The 18,190-nt window shown below is 39.9% G+C and overlaps 1 protein-coding gene across 1 annotated transcript in view; it reads right to left on the reverse strand.

Moving 5' to 3' along the window:
- Nucleotides 1-15,182, reverse strand: part of GAB1 (GRB2 associated binding protein 1) — a 104,341-nt gene extending 89,159 nt beyond the window's left edge. The window contains 1 exon segment of the mRNA XM_032223892.1: nucleotides 14,146-15,182. Within this exon segment, the coding sequence (XP_032079783.1) occupies nucleotides 14,146-14,217 (72 nt within the window). The 5' untranslated portion in view covers nucleotides 14,218-15,182.
- Nucleotides 15,183-18,190: the final 3,008 nt, after the last annotated feature.

Raw genomic sequence — 18,190 nt, forward strand, 5'->3', positions numbered from 1 at the left:
GTTCTAAGGCAGGACTGCTGAATGTACCATGCTCCTTGAATTTCATACTAGAGCTCCCAGATCATTTGCAGTTTCAGCTATCAGAATGTCATCAGCATAATGTAAGAGACTGATGATTTTCTTCCTCCAGTTTTTAAGTCAGAGCCCCGTTCTGATGTAGATGAGAATATACAACCAGTCTGCTTTGGCCTATATGCCCTGGTTTTCTGTGTATAGATTTTGCATCAGGAAAATGAGATGTTCTGGGATTCTGATTTTTAAGCACATAGTTTGATATAGTGACCAATCTCAAAGACTTTTCTATGATCAAGGAGGCACAAATGACTTATTTTTCAATTATGCAGTGTGCATCAGCAATAATGTTATTTTTCAATTGTCCAGTGTGTACTCAGCAATAATGTCTCATGTTCCTCAGTCTTTTCTAAGCCAGCTGGAACATCTGGCATACTTCCTTTCCACATAGAACTCTAATATGTGTTGTTTGACACTAAGCATTATTTTGATAACCATGTGAAATTAAAGATATTGCATGATAATTTGATACACTGGTTAAACTGTGAGTTTCCTGGTGCTTTCTAAGCATGATTGCTTTCTTGCAGGTACACTGGACTGATGATGTTACCCAGTTTGGTAATGAAATATCTGAAAGAAAACACCCAAGCTCAGAGACACCAAGGACCCTACGGCCTTAAACACAAGCTACTAAATATTTTCTTCTATCAGTATTGTTAAAAAATGTTTGCTTTGATAATGGTATGTACTTCCAGTCTTTCAACCCATATGTCATTTCCCTGATTTACTGGCATAGTTTAGTTAAAATATTTTAAAATTTCTTCAGTTGTTTGCCATCTGTGTATATTTCATCAATATTTCAGTCTTCCAATTGGTTTAACATTATGCTCTAATACTAATGGTTCTTGTAATTATAGCATATATTCTAAGGATTTTGGATGTTGGCATTTCTACTGCACAATTCAGATATTTTACCTTTAGTCTTCTTTGATATTACTATCAGCATCCTACAGCATACCAATTGAATAGGGGAACCTCCAAATGTTTCCTTGTTTTTCCATTCTCTTTCCATCTTCAATGTCTTTACTGAAGTCACTGTAACACGGCATCTGGTTTCTTTCAACAGTTCTCTGAAATTATTTAAGGTTACTTCCTTAGGTTTCCTTGGCTTGGTTTTCTTCTCTGCTTGGCAATTGCTACCATTTATCATGTTTTGATTTCTTCTGTTTTCAGGTCTTTGGCTAGTTTATTTTAAAATATCATTATCTTATTTGATTTTATTCCATAGTTCCTCTGTTTCCTGTCAATGAAGTTTCAGGCCTTCAAAGCACTTCCTGATATCCTCCCTGAAACTATTGTAATTTTATGCTCAAAATCATATTATGAAATGTGGTTGCCTTTCTTCAGTTTTAGTTTGACTTGGAACTTTAATTGAATAGACAGTGACCTATTTACTCTCTGTCCTTTTGTTGTTATAACCAAACCCCTCCATCCCCCATAATGAGAATGGAGAAAACTATTGGCTTGGCTTTATTTAACTGTGGAGCTTGTGGATCATAGTATCAGACTATCAGATTTGTCTCAAGTAAAAATATTTTTCCCAAGCATAAATCTCAGCTTTCTCATTACTAAGTTTTATTAAGATGAAAATAATAGAACCAAAATACGTCTGCAAAACGTGAGGAAGTAATTTCCTGATTTTTTCACAGTCTAAATCTGGTTTTTTCCCCCTTCAGACACCAGGTGGTCCCCAGCAGTGAGGTATTTAGGTAATGGCTTTTTATCAGGCTGAGAAACAACCATTAAGTATGGTTTTGCTCCTTAGAGGAAAAATGCAGATCAGACAAATTCTACACGCTGTCACATCAATTGAGCAATGTATAAGACATAACCTGGCCTGCAAAAATCCAAAGGACAAGATAACAGTAAAGAATTAAAGCTGTCCATAATTTGTAGTTAAATATAATTTTCAGATCAATCTACTCAACACAAGACCTTAGGCAGAAATCGTTCCGCAAGCTTGGTTTTCTCAAAAATTAAGACTAATATGACCATCTTTATAGAACATTAGCACATTCCTATGCTGTATGTCAAATGAAAACAGAGAGATAATAATAATAATCCTAGGAACGAAAGTCTATTTGTAAGAAGCCACTTCTGCCTAGATATCCTTGTGTTGGAAGAAATGCCCATCTGGGTTCAGTCAGTGGTGGTGCTGGTTGGAACGGGCCCGGTAGCGTCCAGATGGATGCACGCAGCGCACACTGTACACAGTGCACACATGCATCTTACTGCCTCCATGAGCCTCCGCAATGCTCCAGCTGCTCAGCGGAGCATTGCACAGGTGCTGCAATGCGCCATGCGTGTGCATGGAAGCCTTAAAAGACAGGTAAGGAGCTTGGGTGGGTGGGTGGGCCCTCCAGAGCACCTTACCAGAACAGTATCCAATGCTCCAGGCAGGCTCCAGTATGCCTGTACCAGGGGGGTACCGCCTGCAACCCACCACTGGTCAGTTCCAAATAGGGAAAAAGACACTGGAAAAATGGAGGCTGCTTGGAAAGATGGTTTAATGATGAACAGGTATTACATGGTTTGAGGTCCTGGGGAAAAGGACCTGGATCACACGCCTCAAAGATGTTGAAGAAGAAAAAAATGGGCTGGCTTGCTGAGACTCCCTGGGTTTTATGCCCTCTTTAGGTCCTGTCCCAGGGCCTCCTGCTCCTGTGCAAGAAATGCACTCTGATTGGCTGTCAGGACTCCCATGAGGCCATGCAGGGGCACTTGTGCAGGCTGTGCTTTGAGTCCCAAGTTTGTTTGCCTTGCTGGCGATGTAATTTTTCCAGGCGCCTTGTGATGAATTTATGTTTGCTAGATGGGTCTGCCTGAAGGGGGTAGATCTTGTTATGTAGAATAGACTGATTCGGCCTTAATGGCCCATTGACAAAGGTGGGGGGAGCTGAGTTTCTGTCTCTCTTTTAGAGGAAATAGTCTGCCCTTTTATATTTCCTAAAATATTTCATTTTCTAGTAGAAGGGTGGTTTTTAACTTCCTACACTTGCAAGGTTTGATGAATGTTAGATGAGTTAGACTTTTAGCAAAATATCCTTGGATAATCTTGCAGATGATCAGATTTCATGGACGCCAGCTGAGTAAGGGAAGTAAACTCTCATTTCCAGGATAAAACTCTACTTAAAGTTAACATGAATATGCTACATAATAAATAGATGAACAAATAGTCAAGTTGGACTACTTACATACCAAGTAGATATACCAATATAGCTTTGACATTTAACTAGCACAATTGCTTTCCTGCAGCTAGAAGATCACAACACCTGCTTTTCTCAGTAAAAAAAATCTAGTCTTTCTTTAATCTTGGTATACTTCAGTTCAAGTATTTCACAAATTTTGTTTGAACTAGGGTTATTATTAAGGAAATACTTTAATTATAATGCAAATAACTTCATAGTGTGTCATTGGTATCAATGGTAAGACACAAAACATTTTCTTGTGAAGCTTGTAATCAGAAGCCCAAAACATTGAACGAAAAATCTCAGCCTTGTCATTTCAAGGATGAATATCAGATGTAAAATCTCTGTCTTTCCTATTGAAGATTCGTACATGGAATGCTAAATCTGCATTTCAGATTTTTTTTAAAGTTTCTACATTTAATAACACATTTTGTTTGGGAACTTCCACCCCAGAAATGTTTCTGTACAAGTGTATAACACTGAAACATTGAGCAATGGCTTGTATGCAAATAATAATAATCAACTGACTAAACTCAAATTTCATCTTCCTCATGTGTTCCATCAAGTTCTGGGGAATCAAATGGAGTGTGTATCTGCAAGAAAATGAGAGGGAGGGAGAGAGAGAGAAAAGGAGAAAAAAGGACAGGCCCACATTATCACATAAGGAACAATCCACATGAAAGCCTACATCATCTGTTAAGTAAGAGAACCATCACATACTTGATCTTAGGATAAAGAGCCCACAGACAAAACATTTTCTGCAATATCCATTGCCCCAACATGACTAGACGGTATTGGAAAGAGCTGAAAAACTAACACACAACAATGCTGTTATTTCCATGTGAAGGAATGTGCCATCTCAGCAAACAAGACTGTTAATGCAATTTAAAATATCAGATCAACTGTAGCCTATTAAAATATTACACAGAAAAAACAGAAGGGGGCTATAAAAAGAATAACATTTTGAGCTTTTTTATTCCTGTAATTTGCAATTTAAACATTTCTATCCCAAAGGGAAAGCTTCCTTCCAATGAACTGTGAACAGCCAAAAAAGGACCCTTCTCAAATGTCACAATAATAGAACAATTGATCCCTCTGTAAAAATGGCCTCAGAAATTGTTTCTTTCTGAAAGAAATCACATCACAGGAGCCTAAAAATAATTACCAAAATCAGATCTAAAAATTCAGATTGCAATCACTTCCAACCATGTTATATAACAAAAACAATATTGAGAATGATCATATCAATAAGGAGTTCTCCCTGTGCCCAGCTGCCAGACCAAGAACATGCACTCTTTCCACAAGTTAAAAGTCTGCCTAGTCCCGAATGAATCTGTAAAGGCATTCAGAGTTACTAGTGGTTCTTTTCAGGTTTACACTTCTTCCTGGAGTAAGGCAAGCAAAACACTAGAAGGAGGCCTTTCAGCTGAAGGGCTGCTACATTTATTTATGAAACCTCTAAGAATCAGATTGCGTCTGGTGTCTTCTTCACTGAGCTTCTGATACAACTTCACAAAACTGGTTACATGAGGCATTTAATTCATATTTTTGCAACCAAATAATTGTTATTTGTCTTTTTAAAGATAAAATATGCAGACAGTTCATAGCTGTACCAATCAGAATGCCCTCTGCTATTCCATTTTTGGAGGCAGAACAGAAGAAATAGAAAAATTGTGGGAAACAAGTGAGTTACAAGGCAACACATTACTGTTATCTTCACCAAGCCTAGTAAAATCCCAGGAATTAAGCAAAGCAGTTTCACGGTTTAACCTGAAAACACCTTTATTTATTTACCAACATTGTCTTTATTCTTCAGATATGCTGATTAAGAGCCTATAAATATTGAAGGGGTCTTTACTTAAAGCCAAGCAAAGCTCCTTTGCAAAACAAGAAGACCTTTTTTGCTTCTAAATTGAAGTGATCAGATTACAACTATTTTGTTCTTCCATCTTGCCCCTAAAAGACTTGCATAAGTTGTGAAAACATTCTGCATATGTATAGTATCCACATAAAACCTATTCTAGCTTTTGTACAGCTACTGGCCACTGGCAAAGATTGGGAGATACTATAAGGCTATGTGAAGTACTTTTTTTGAACATATCACATTGTCTTTTTGCTTTATCAGAAAGTATTATATCACCTGTAAACCACAAAACTCTTCTTCCAGGCAAACTCTGTACAAGCTTGATGCAGTTATTTATTTTGATTTTACTTTATGGTGAGAAGTACATTTCCTGGTGGGATGTGTTTCTTTCTCATCTGGTCTTAATTACACCAATAAACATACAATTATAGCATATTTTGCTCCTGGGCAGTTTAGAAGGAAATAAAATTGCAAATGAGTTTCCAGACAAATTTTCAATGATGTATTTCATCCAGAAACAAAGTAGCAAATAAACAAATCACTTTCTTTATAAAAGGAGAAGACCGTACATATTATTTATAACAAAACTAATGGCTTGGAACACTAAAAACTGAAGAGTCAATATTATATCCTCTGAAATATCCCTAATGTACTTTTTTGAGAAAATAAAGAGATATTAAAATTAGATTATTTCTAGATAAGACATTAGGAAAGATGCATTAATAATGTATGTAATTATATTTAGGGATACAAGAGGAAAATGTTCCAGGTATGTTCATGGTTTCCCACTGTTTTCCTTGTTAGTATCTTAAAAATTTGACGGCCGGAATAACTGCATATGAAACTACTGCAATGAAATTATTTAGTGAAACTATTTTTATAGGGGACTAGATTTTATTACCCTGTTTTCCCAAAAATAAGCCCTCCCCAGATAATAAGCCCAATCAGGCTTTTGAATGTATGCGCTAAAATATCCCTCCCCCAAAATATTGCAACACAGCAGCAGCCATGAGCTGACCACACTCGCCTCCTGCACCTCAAAAATAAGAAGACCTCCCTGAAAATAAGGCCAAGCGCTTATTTCGGAGGTCAAAAGAAAATAAGACCCTGTCTTATTTTCGGGAAAAACACGGTATTTAGTTGCTATCTTTCTTTTGTAAGAGCATATTGTGGCAAATCATATAAAGAGCCCACTTATTGTATTATCTGCTTTAAGAAAACGTTATTAAAGTCAAACATTATCTTAAAAGATGCATGGAAATATCTTATTTAAAATTACAAAGAAAAGGACAAAAACATATTATAGAACAGGATACTAGGAAGGTTATAACGACTATCATATTATTGTGTTTATGAGACAGTACTTAGAAAGTGCATTTATATTTCAATTCTGTTAAGAACTAAATTCATTCTCAAGATAAACACAGATTATTTAGATCACCAGTTTTACTATAATCCTAGATGATAAACAAGTGACCAGTGATGTGACATCGCGGCACCATTGTTCCCTAAATTTTCCACAGTTTATGTTGATAAAACAGCAAACTAAAATAAAATAAAGTTGAAAAGAATAACTGCCAACAGTCTTGTGAGGTTCTGACATTTCAACCAATGGTGGTGTGGGAGTAACACCCAATCTTGCTAGATTTGGCAATTTTCTAGGAATTGGTCATTTAAAAAAATTACATGTACCATGGACTATCAATAGTGCCTTTAGAGAAGACTTTAAAGGGGAAGGAGTATGGAAACAAGATATCTGCCAATAACTCCTTTTGTGTTTTTTGAAAATTATGGCACTAGGCATAAAGAGAAGAAAAAATAAGCCCTTAAAAGAGAAAACATTATTACTCTGAAAGACATCCATTTATATTCAAGCTATAAAACTACTTCTCATATTTCAGTGGTAAGAATATGATAGGTTTGTTTAGTCTACTTTGCTTTTAGCCACAATTTTTAGATGAACTGAAATAATCATGAGTCCAGAAATTTATTCTGAGAACTAAAATGAACTAAATTCAAATCATGTCAGATAAAAATCATTCTGTCTGAACCACAAGCTTTTATCATTCAGCAGGATAATCTGAATGAAAGGAGATATTTTCTTATATGTTACTTGCCTAACTATACAGACAGAATTACAATATATCAAATATATAAGTTGCAGTGCTTGTTCAAATAATGATTAAAATTTTATTTTGTGAGAAAATTTTTGAAAAAAACTGCCTCTTTTGTGCAATATCAATCTAATCTGCTTGCCTGAAACATCAAAAAAGTTACTGTATAGTTTTCACAAATTTTGAAAAAAGCTAGTAAGAGCTTTAGAGCTGCAGTTGGAATGACTTCTCCTTTTGGGAGAATATTCGAAAGAGTATAGAAAGTCCAAGAAACTAGAAAGCATAAGAGGACCAATTTCAAAAAAGTAGGAAGGCTCTAGAAAGCATAAAACAAAATCCATTAAGATAAGGTACAATTTATAGCAAACAACAAACAAATAGTATTGTAAAATGATACTTGTAGTCTCTGACTTACAAACCAAAATTGAACTCAACAGTTCTGTTGCTATGCAAAGCAGTTGTGAGTAGATTTTGCCATATTTTATGACCTTTTTGGTCATAGATGTTAAGTGAAGCACTGCAGCTGTTAAGGGAATCATGTGGCCATTAGCAAATCTGGCTTCCCCCACTGACTTTGCTTATTGGAAGCCAGCTGGGAAGATTACAAATAGTGATCATATGACCCTGGGACAGTGCAATTGTCAATAAATACAGGTCACTTGCCAAGCGCTTAGATTTTGATCAAGGGAGGGACCATAGGATGATGCAATGTTTGCAACAAGAGTGAAAAATGGTAATAAGTCACTTTTTTTCAATACTACTGTAACTTTGAAGAGTGCATTAAATGAATGATTGTAAGTCAAGAACTACTTTCTTAATTCTTGAAAGATGAATTAAATATGGAAAAAACAATTAGAGCAGTTAAAAGAAGGAATTGCTTTAATAATGAATGGATGCAAGGGAGCTTATTAGATGATGCATTTCTATATGGAACAATTAACCATGTACATCAATATATATATATATATATATATATATATATATATATATATATATTATATATTATATATATATATATAGATATATATATATATATATATATATATATATATATATATAATTTCTTTTTATGACTCTTTAATTCCTTTATTTAGTATGTCATCAGAGCGATTGAATGGAGCCGAGCATTTGCTGTCCAATGCCTTCCTGACACCTATGCAGAGTTTGCAGCAGATATTTTCTCTTTGCGCCCTGACAGAGAAACATCTACAACTGCCTAGGATTGAACTCTCAACCTCACTGAATGGTGAGCGTCTTCATCATTAGGCCACCGCTCTGTGTACCTCACTATATAACAGCGGTGGCAAAACCTTTTTTGGCTCATGTGCCATAAGGGGGGAGCACAGGGGGGTCATACGCAGGTGTGCTGCACCCATAATGCAACGTGCAACACCCCCCAGTGTGCATGCACGCATGAGAGGCACTGCCCCCCCCATTTTCTGCATGCTTTTTTCACCTCCCCCAGGCTCCAGAGACTTTAGTCACTTCCAGTTGCTCATAGAGTCGGTTTAAGACCCCCCCGGAGGCTTCAGGAACCTTCAGGAGGCTTCCCTGAAGCCTCCAGAGGGCTTAAACTGATCCTACGAGCAAACCGAAAGTCCGTTCCTGAACTTCTGGTTTGCACATAGGGCCATTTTTTTGCACTCCAGAGGCTTCAGGGAAGCTCCTGAAGCCTCCAGAGGGCCTCCGGGGGAGGCGGGGGAGGCTCTTTTTGCCCTCCCGGGCTCCTATAGAGCTTTCTGGAGCCTGGGGAGGGCAAAAAATGCTTTAAAAAAGGCTGAACTCAGCTGGCCAGCAGGGCAACTGCTCACGTGCCCTGACAAAATGGCTCCGCATGCCACCTGTGGCACCCGTGCCATAGGGTCGCCATCACGGCTAAATAACAATTAAAAAATACTTGAAATATTGATCGGATATAGAGCATGATATGAGCAGTTGGGACTAGTGACCCACAATGCTCCCAAGTTTAATATATATGTAAACGGAACATGAACAATGAAAATGCCAATTCCCTTAAATGGTATTGGATTTCAAAAGAGGAAAACTTACAAAAACCAAATGAGTATGAAATTTAAATTGAATATGCACCAAGAGCCAATATTTCATTCAGTTTACTTTTATAATGTACTGTATATAATTGGATAAAATTATAAATGGATACATGTCAGGATGAAAGCACAAAAGTGAAAAGTGAAAGTCTTGTCCAAGTGAGGAAATTTCAAAAAAGCATTCTTCTAAGAAAACTAATGCAAATTGACAACAGGCCAAGCAACAACACAACGAACGGAGTTCAAAATTGCATTGCTATAATGTTACAATGAACAATTCTGCTTCAATATAGTTAAAGTAGGAAATCAGCTAAGTACGCATTATCTGGTACTGGAATCCAGTTTAGGTTGTCCAAGTACTAGCTATAATCAGGGGAATGAAGGGAGAATAAAAATTACCGTATTTATCGGCGTATAACACGCACCGGCGTATAACAGCCATCCCCCATTTTAACACAAAAATTTGAGTAAAAATTTTTTTCATTAAAAATAAATGACTTGGAAGCTCGGAACTTAATGTTGGATTAAAATTTATAACATTAGAACATGAATTATAACATTAACTCCTCAACATAAAGTGCCTTCCTTCCTTCCCTCCCTCCCATCCCTTTCTTATGTTTTCTTCATGCTTTCTTTTCTTTTTCCTCTGCTCTTTTTAAATCCCCCCCCTTCTTCTCCTCCTCTACATTTAGGTTGGATTAGTTTGTACAACGGTCATCAAACTTCTGAAGTAAAAATAAATAAATAAATCATATTTAAGAAGAAGAAGAAAAAGGAAGACGTTTTTAGTTAAGTCAAACGTTTTAATAAAAGTTTCATCTTTTAAGATTTGTCCAACACATCCAATTGTAACCTTAACAGTAAAGAATATCACCCCAGCTGCTAAAGGTTCAACCAGTCTGAGAACCATTGAAAAGACAACAGTGCAAAATCCAAAAGACACAACTTCCTCACCGCCATTGCTTGGTACCAAATCTTTGAGGAAGGGGCTCCAGAAAGAAGGAGGAGGAGGAGGAGGAGAAGAGGAGGAGGAGGGGGAGGAGGAGGGAACCAAGAGAGGCTTTTACCGAGTCTGCGCCCCACAGCCAGGACCGTCCTTGCGCCTCAAGCCGCGTTCTTCCCCGCAAAGCCCTTCGGGCAAACCCGAGAGTTCCTTTTGGCGCCAGAAGGGCTTTGCAGGAAGAAACGCCGCGTTTCTTCCTGCAAAGCCCTTCTGGCGTCAAGCGGAACTCTCGGGTTGCCCGAAGGGCTTTGCAGGAAGAAACGCGGCTGGAGGCGCCAGGACGGTCCTGGCTGTGGGGCGCAGACTCGGTAAAAGCTCTCTTTGGTTCCCTCCTCCTCCCCCTCCTTCCACAGTCTGTGTGACGCTGCCGCCAGGCTGAGAGCTGCCGCTGAAACAAGTTTGGGGAGGTCCTTTGCAGGCAGCCAGTTCTAGCTGCCTGCAAAGGACTTCCCCACGTTTGCTTTGAAAGAAACCTCTGCGCGGGAGTTAGAAACCTCTGCGCGGGGGTTTCTTGCCATGTGCGCGGCCGCGCGGCCGCGCACCTTAGAGGGAACAGTGGACCCGGCGTATAACACGCAGTATCGGCGTATAACACGCAGGCAGGGTTTAAGCTTGCAATTTTAGTTTTAAAACTGCGTGTTATACGCCGATAAATACGGTAGTTAAAACATTTCTTGGACATATAGTTGCCTGAACTGCTTCCCGGAAAGAAACTAAAATAGCAAGTTACATTACAAGTGACATAAGAATACAGTAGACGTATACTTAGGACCACAATTCTTATCTATTTTTCTAACAGCAGGGACTGTATGTATAAGATTCTGTATGTCAAGACTCAGGATCTTCCTACAAAGGTATGTAAGGCAGTTCTCTGCTCCAGAGGCTTATACCATGGTAGCAACAGGACAGAATAGGGGATAAGAGAACTAAAAAGCTACTGGCATATTAGCCCAACTTTTATTGTTGTACTTTATTAGCCATTATTAATACATCAACAGCTATTACTTTTATAAAACAATATTGTTGAGTGAGAATATCTTAAAGTGTAACTTTTGTCCATTAATTTCCTACATATTAATGAAAAGCTGAAGTAGGGCTTACTTCCTATATGTGTAATTCAGGCTTACTATTTTGTATAACCCCCATTATACTCTAACCAGTTTCAGAAGGCTGGCTGTGTTACTCTTAAAAGCAAAAAGTTACTCCTTAAACACTAACATTGTAAGTTGTGCAACACGGTCAACTACATCAGATGTCATTTTTATAAAATACCAGTTATTTCTATTCCTTTTTGATATAAGAATGTAGAACTAATGGATAAGTCCATTACTAATCTTTAAAAGCTAACTGATGAAATTCAGTCTTTGAAAATTTCAGTGCAATATTTTCACACTGTAATGTTCCATCCAATATGCAGCTTGGAGCCTCCTCATCTTACTTGTTACTTCACTTTCTACATGATCCAATATAATTATACATTTGTTTAAACTGCATCAGAATATGCAAACAGGATGGAACAGAAGTTGCCCAGTTCTAACTTAAGATCTAATAATTAAGTGCATATATATATATATATATATATATATATATATATATATATATATACACACACACACATACATATACATACATACATACATACATACATACATACATACACACACACACACACACATACACACACACACACACACACATACACACATACACACACATACATACATACATACATACACGTACGGAGAAATAGTCTGAATACTTAACATATTTCATGCGGCAGGTCTAAATCAATTTAATTGAAAGATTACCTAACACGTAAGGCTTTTCCCCTCTGTAATAAATTTTCACTCCAAATACTCAACCAAAGAAGTTAAACAGTTGAAGCATTTCTCCTACGTTCAACCTGAATGGTGACTGCAATGAAAGCAATTCACAGCCTTTTTTTTATCTTTTTCCCAACAATCTCACAACCTTGTCTATACATGTCAGTAACCCTACCGATGTTATTTCAAAATCACCATACCTTTTTAGAACTGCTGGAGCCCAATTTCACTTCATTTGTGGAAAACTCTAGTATGAATTAGCCTCGTTTCACTCTATTTCATTATTTTAGTCTAAAAAGATTTAAAGGTATTAAACAGTATTTAAGAATTGTTAGGCACTTCTTATATTTATTTCTCAGAACAATTATATAACTACATAATTACTATATTCTTGTGTACTTTAAAATTGTCTCTGCTACATTAGTAAGAGTAGTACCGTGCAGCCAGCAAAGCTGTGCAAGATAAACAATATTTTATTTAACCAGAAACAGCAATTGGCAGGCAAGTATATTTATTAGTCCAGAGGTTTATACTGCTGGATTCTTTTAAAACCCAAGTAACATAGACTACCTTCAAGAGCAAAACAACATCCTATCTTTAAAATACACCTTTTCATATTGTTGTTTTCTTTGATGACACTATCTATTCTAGACATTTTGGACTGTGGTTGCAAATTTTAGATGTTGTAGATCAACATATGTGGAAGCCAGTGGATAAATTATTCTATTTGAAGGTTCTGAATAACCGCATCAATAAATTAGTTGATAGAATTTGATTTGCTGAGTTGAGTGTGTTCAGGGTCTTGAAGTAATTATGTTCCTAATGTTAGGAGTATCTATGGTATATTATGAAATATTTTGCCTAGTAGTCTGTGAAAAGACACAGAATAGGTCCCTATTTCTGAAATAAAAATTATATTAAATGGGGAGCAAACATTCTCTTTGTCTTTGTATAATAATCAAATTTTCCAGAAATGCTATTTTCCTATCTGAATGACACTTAAGTGCAATGTCATAAATTGGTTAGAGGCCCTAATGCAAATTTCTGTGGAAATAGTATTACAGATAAAAGCAAAGTCAATGTAGACATACTTTTCTTTATTTACTATTACCACATAGTTCAAAGATGTCAGTTTTGGTCTATACCCATTGTAAACAGACACTGTAAGATTGTTTTAAAAATCACACAAGATCTGCCTTCCAAAAAGATCAATGCATTTCTCAAACACACTTCCCAAGTCTGCTAACCAGTTCATTCATAGAAAGAAATTACACCCAATGTTGAATACAGTGTAAATTGTAACTGCTTCAGGTAACGCAATGAAACTACGTTATACATGCAGCTTCAACAAGCAACTTCAGTCAATGCTATCAATACACATATTGCCTTCCTCCTTTCCTACATGTTTGTTTCCCATGGTAGAAGGCAGCTAAATGCAAGTCTTCCAAAACCGAACGAAATTAGACAGATATCACGGGCGGAATAACTTTTTGAAATTTCCAAGAGCAAAACATATTTGCAGATTTCCATGGGATCTCGCCCTCCTACAACCCCCCCCCTTTTTTTAAAGCGCCCAAACAGCCGAGTTTCGTCTTGAGTCCTTCGGAGACTCCCCCACCCCTTTAAGACATATGTGTTCCGGAAAACTTCGTCCGCTCTTCCCCAATCCTCCGTCGCAAAGGGCGATAAATCAGAAGAGAAAAGTTGGGTCCGTTCAGGGCCTTGCAAAAAGCCCCAGTAGGAACAAAACTACGCACTGTCAGATTCGCCAACATACACTATCAGATTGTTTGAAAAAGTCACGCAAGAACCACCAAGTATTCGTGTATACATAATTTTACAACCAGAGGTAGCCGACGGTTGAGAGCCTGGGCAGCGGACAACTACCGTAGGGACTAAGGGCGAGAAAAGAAGGGGAGAGGCGCGGAAACGAAGGCAGCAACGAGACAGAAAACACCGCCGAGAGTGGCCAGAAGCGGAGAAGGGCGCTTCCTGCAAGCAGGAGAACCCGCCAAGCCACCGGAGACACTTACATAGCGCTTTAACTTCTTCTCCGGGGGGGACTTTCGGAGCCAGCCCTGGCAGACCACCTCCCCGCCGCTCATGATTGCTTCTCGCCTCGAAGAGCGAGGGGGTTCTGTTTTCCTTCCGCAGCTGCGACGGCCGGGCCGGGCCGAACAAACAGCCCAAGAGAACAGAAGAGGAGCGCCGCGCCGCGCCTGTCTGCCGGCCTCCTCCGGCAGCTCCTCTGGGGGAAGGGAAAGAGGAGGGAGAAGCGCAGGAGAGGGAGGAGACGACCGGGAAAGGGAGCGAGAGAGAGAGCGAGAGAGAAAGGCTGGGAGGAGGGAGGGAGGGAGGGAGGGAGGGCCGAAGGGTGCGTGTGGGGCTCGTCTGTGAATATTAACGCGGGTGCTCCCAGCGGAGACAGACAGCCCAGAGGAGCTGAAGCGACCGCCCCTCTTCTCTCCGGGCAAACGAGGTGTCCGCTCTCCTGTAACTTTCAACTACTGCGACCCAACGGCTGCACGGAAGCCCGGCGTCGGGAAAGCCCTCCCTGCTCGGTCCTCTACAGAGCAGGAACCTCCCACCCGGTCTACTGAAGCGTGAGGCGGAGGGCTTCCCTCGCCTCGGTTGGGCAAGGCTGGAGTCCGCCCACAGCGACTCCCTCACGCCCGCGGCCAGCGCAGCGGAGAAAGGGAGGAGGAGGAGTCCCGGTCCTTCGCGCTTAATTTCTTGGGCTCCTCCGCCGCCCCTCCGGTGCCGTCTTGAGTTGAGGCGCGAGTCTTCTGGACTGGGAGGCTGAGCTGGTGGTTTGGCGGCGTCTCCGCCCGACGAGAGCTCTGGGCCGGAATGTATTTTTTGGGGGGGGGGTGGACTGGGAGACGGAGCTGTGGTCCCGGGTGAAACGCGTTCGAGGGAGCCCCGAACCACACACCAGCCAACCGCAGTGGAGCGCAGCATTTTCTAGGAACGGAGCTACGTCTGTGGTACGGCGCGTCCTGCAAACTCAGACGACTTGAGTTTGCTTAATAGTGAATAAGCATATCTTGTGAAAGCCAGCCTGGATTAATCATCGCAAGTAGTCCTCGATTTACGGCCATAATGGAGCAGAAAATTTCTGTTGTTAGGTGAGACATTTGTTAAGTGAGTTTTGTCCCCATTTTATGACCTTTCTTGCCACAGTTGTTCAGTGAATCACTGCAGTTGCTGAGTTAGTAACCCAGTTGTTAAGAGAATCTGGCTTCCCCAATGACTTTGCTTGTCCTCGCAAAAAGTGATCGCATGACCTTGGGACAACGCAACAGTCATAAATAAACTGGTTGCCAAGCATCTAAATTTTGATCACATGATCATGGGGATGCAGCAAAGGTCATAAGAGTGAAAAATGGTCACAAGTCACATTTTTCAGTGCCGTTGCAACTTTGAATGGTCACTAAATGAACTGTTGTAAGTCTAGGACTCCCCGTATTTGTTGAATGCAGTATTCATTTGTCTGCATTCACATATTATGCTACTCCATTACCATATTTTTCAGAGTATAAGATGCACTTTTTACCCCCTAAAAGAGCAGGGAAATGGTGCGTCTTATACACCGAATACAGCCATTTTTGGCCTCCTTAAGCCTCGTTCCCACATCCCATTTTTGTGAAAAATGGGCTGTTTTTTGCAAAAATGAAGGTGTTTTTGCCTTCCTCCAGCAACACTCTGCAGACTTCAGCAGGGCTGGGGGGAAGGCAAAATGCCTTCGCTTTTGCAAAAAACGGCCCATTTTTGGGCCGTTTTCACCTTTCCCCAGCCCTGCTGAAGCCTGCAAAATACTCCTGGGGGCTGGGGAGGACAAAAACTTTTTTTCTTATTTACCTCTTCGAAATCTTGGTGCATCTTATACACCGGTATATCTTATAGTCTGAAAAATATGGTAAATTCTCCACAGAAGGAGACTACAGCAGTGGTTCCCAAACTTTTTCAGTCCACTGTCCGCTTGGTGCTACAAACTGATCCTCAGTGCCCCACACCCGGTGATGGAATTCAATTTTTTTTACTATCAATTCTGTGGGTGTGGCTTGGTGGGCGTGGCTGGGGGGTCATGTGACTGGGTGGTTTGCACGACGGAAGGAAGATAGTAACAGTAAAATTCAAAACTAACAATTGTATATTTATTCAAAATCCAATTTAAAAACCTTTCTAGTTAATATTAATTCAATAAAATTATTGAACATGATCCAGTGATACCAGGTTTTCAAAGACTGATAGTCATTTATCAAGAACCTTAGTAACTAGTAGCTTAGTAAACTCAGTAAAATTTAGTAACTACTTCATTGTTCTTTGATTTTTCTGCTTCTGCCATTTCTGCTCTGAAAATCAGAATTCTTAAAATATGTGTGTGTTCACATTTGGCTTAAGGCTTTGCTAAGTGAATAAATAAACCCTACCAACTCCCTGCCTGCCTTCTCTGTGCAAATAAACCAGGATGTTGCTCTTTACTCTGCAGCAAAGCAAGGATTCTGGAGCCTGATGTCTACAGGGAGATTTTCAGTCATCCAGGTCATGGTTGTCCCAAAGGTGTCTTTTCAAGAGGCAACTGGACTTTCTGGTTTTTCTTTGAAGATGTTTTGCTTCTCATCCAAGAAGTGTCTTCAAAGAAAACCAGAAACTACCGTTGCCTCTTGAAAAAGCACCTTTGGGATTCTGAAGTATGATGAGATGACCAATTAAATAAAGTTTAATTAATAAAGTCATTGTGGGCACATTGTTTGCATTGGTGTAATTAAGAAAGCACCAACATTTGCTTCAATTATTTGATGAGATTATTACATGCTACCTAGGGATTCCCAATATGGAAAGTGAGAATGGGAACATTTTAACAGATCTATATGTTCTTGGGTTAAAATTTTCACTAAAGAACCATGGGGATGGAAAGGGAAATATAGACAATGGAGTCCAATCCCCTTCCTCAACAAATTGGAAGCAAAGAATAACTCTAGCAAAATGTAGCCTTTTACCTCTTTGGGGAATCATTTTCTTTTTTAAATTATTATTAAAAATATATTTATTTTTCCCAATACAACTCATGCAAGGGTCATCCACACGTACATTACATTTTCCATACTTTTAACTTACATATTTGTGATTCCTTATAACTTCTTTAAGCTAAACATTTTTAGTATAAATCAATGCATTGACATATATATCACTAATGCAGTTTCCTATCTCTTCCATTGACATAACACCTTTTCATAAGTAAAGTTCAGTTGTCCCTCACCTCTCTTCCTCTCTCTCTTCCCCTTCTCTCTCCCTCTTTCTCCTTTCCTCTCTTCCTCTTTCTCTTCCTCCCTCCATCTCCCCTTTCTCTCCCTATCTCCTTCCCACTCTCCTTTCTGACTCTCCCCTCTCTCCATCTTTCTCCCTCTCCCTTTCTTTCTCCCTCCTCCCCTCTCTCACTTCTTTCCTCTTTCCCTCTCACTTCCTTCTTTTCTCCCTCTCTCTCTCTCTCTCTGCCTCCCTCCCTCCCTCCCTCTCTCTTCCTCTCCTTGTGAAAAAAGAAATAGCTTGGCAAAAAAGAAAAACTCCCCCCCCTCCTTGCTGCTCTGTTGCCCCCCCCTGCCCTAGATTTTAAACTGAATGCTAGGCTCAGCTCTGCAAGGGAGAGCCCAGACGGAGGGAAATAGCTTGGGAAAAGAATACCTTGGCTGGGGCATGGGGGAGGTAGCTAGAATAGAAGCAAAGGAAGACTCACTGGGCAGAGATCTGCTGGACTGTGTGGTTGAGATAAGCGAGGGAACCAGGGAACAGCAGCAGCCGCACTCTAGGCAGGCAAGGTACGAAAAGGAGGTAGTGGGAGGGGTGGGAGGTGAGGGTGGAGCCAATCAGTGGTGCATTTTACCGGTTCTCTGACCTGCCAATAATTTGTCCTACTGTTCAGGAGAACCGGTTGGATTTCACCCCTACCGGAAGTGCTCAGCTGACTGGTGACCAACAGAGCCCCAGACAGAATTGCGCCCTGCGAGGCGGCCACCTCCAGCACTCCTCTGCCACGTCCCTTGCCTCATAGTGCCCCCCCTGCTGCCCCCCCTTGCC

The sequence above is a fragment of the Thamnophis elegans genome, chromosome 9 (genome assembly GCF_009769535.1).
Source record: "Thamnophis elegans isolate rThaEle1 chromosome 9, rThaEle1.pri, whole genome shotgun sequence".
In the NCBI taxonomy this organism is placed as follows: Eukaryota; Metazoa; Chordata; class Lepidosauria; order Squamata; family Colubridae; genus Thamnophis; species Thamnophis elegans.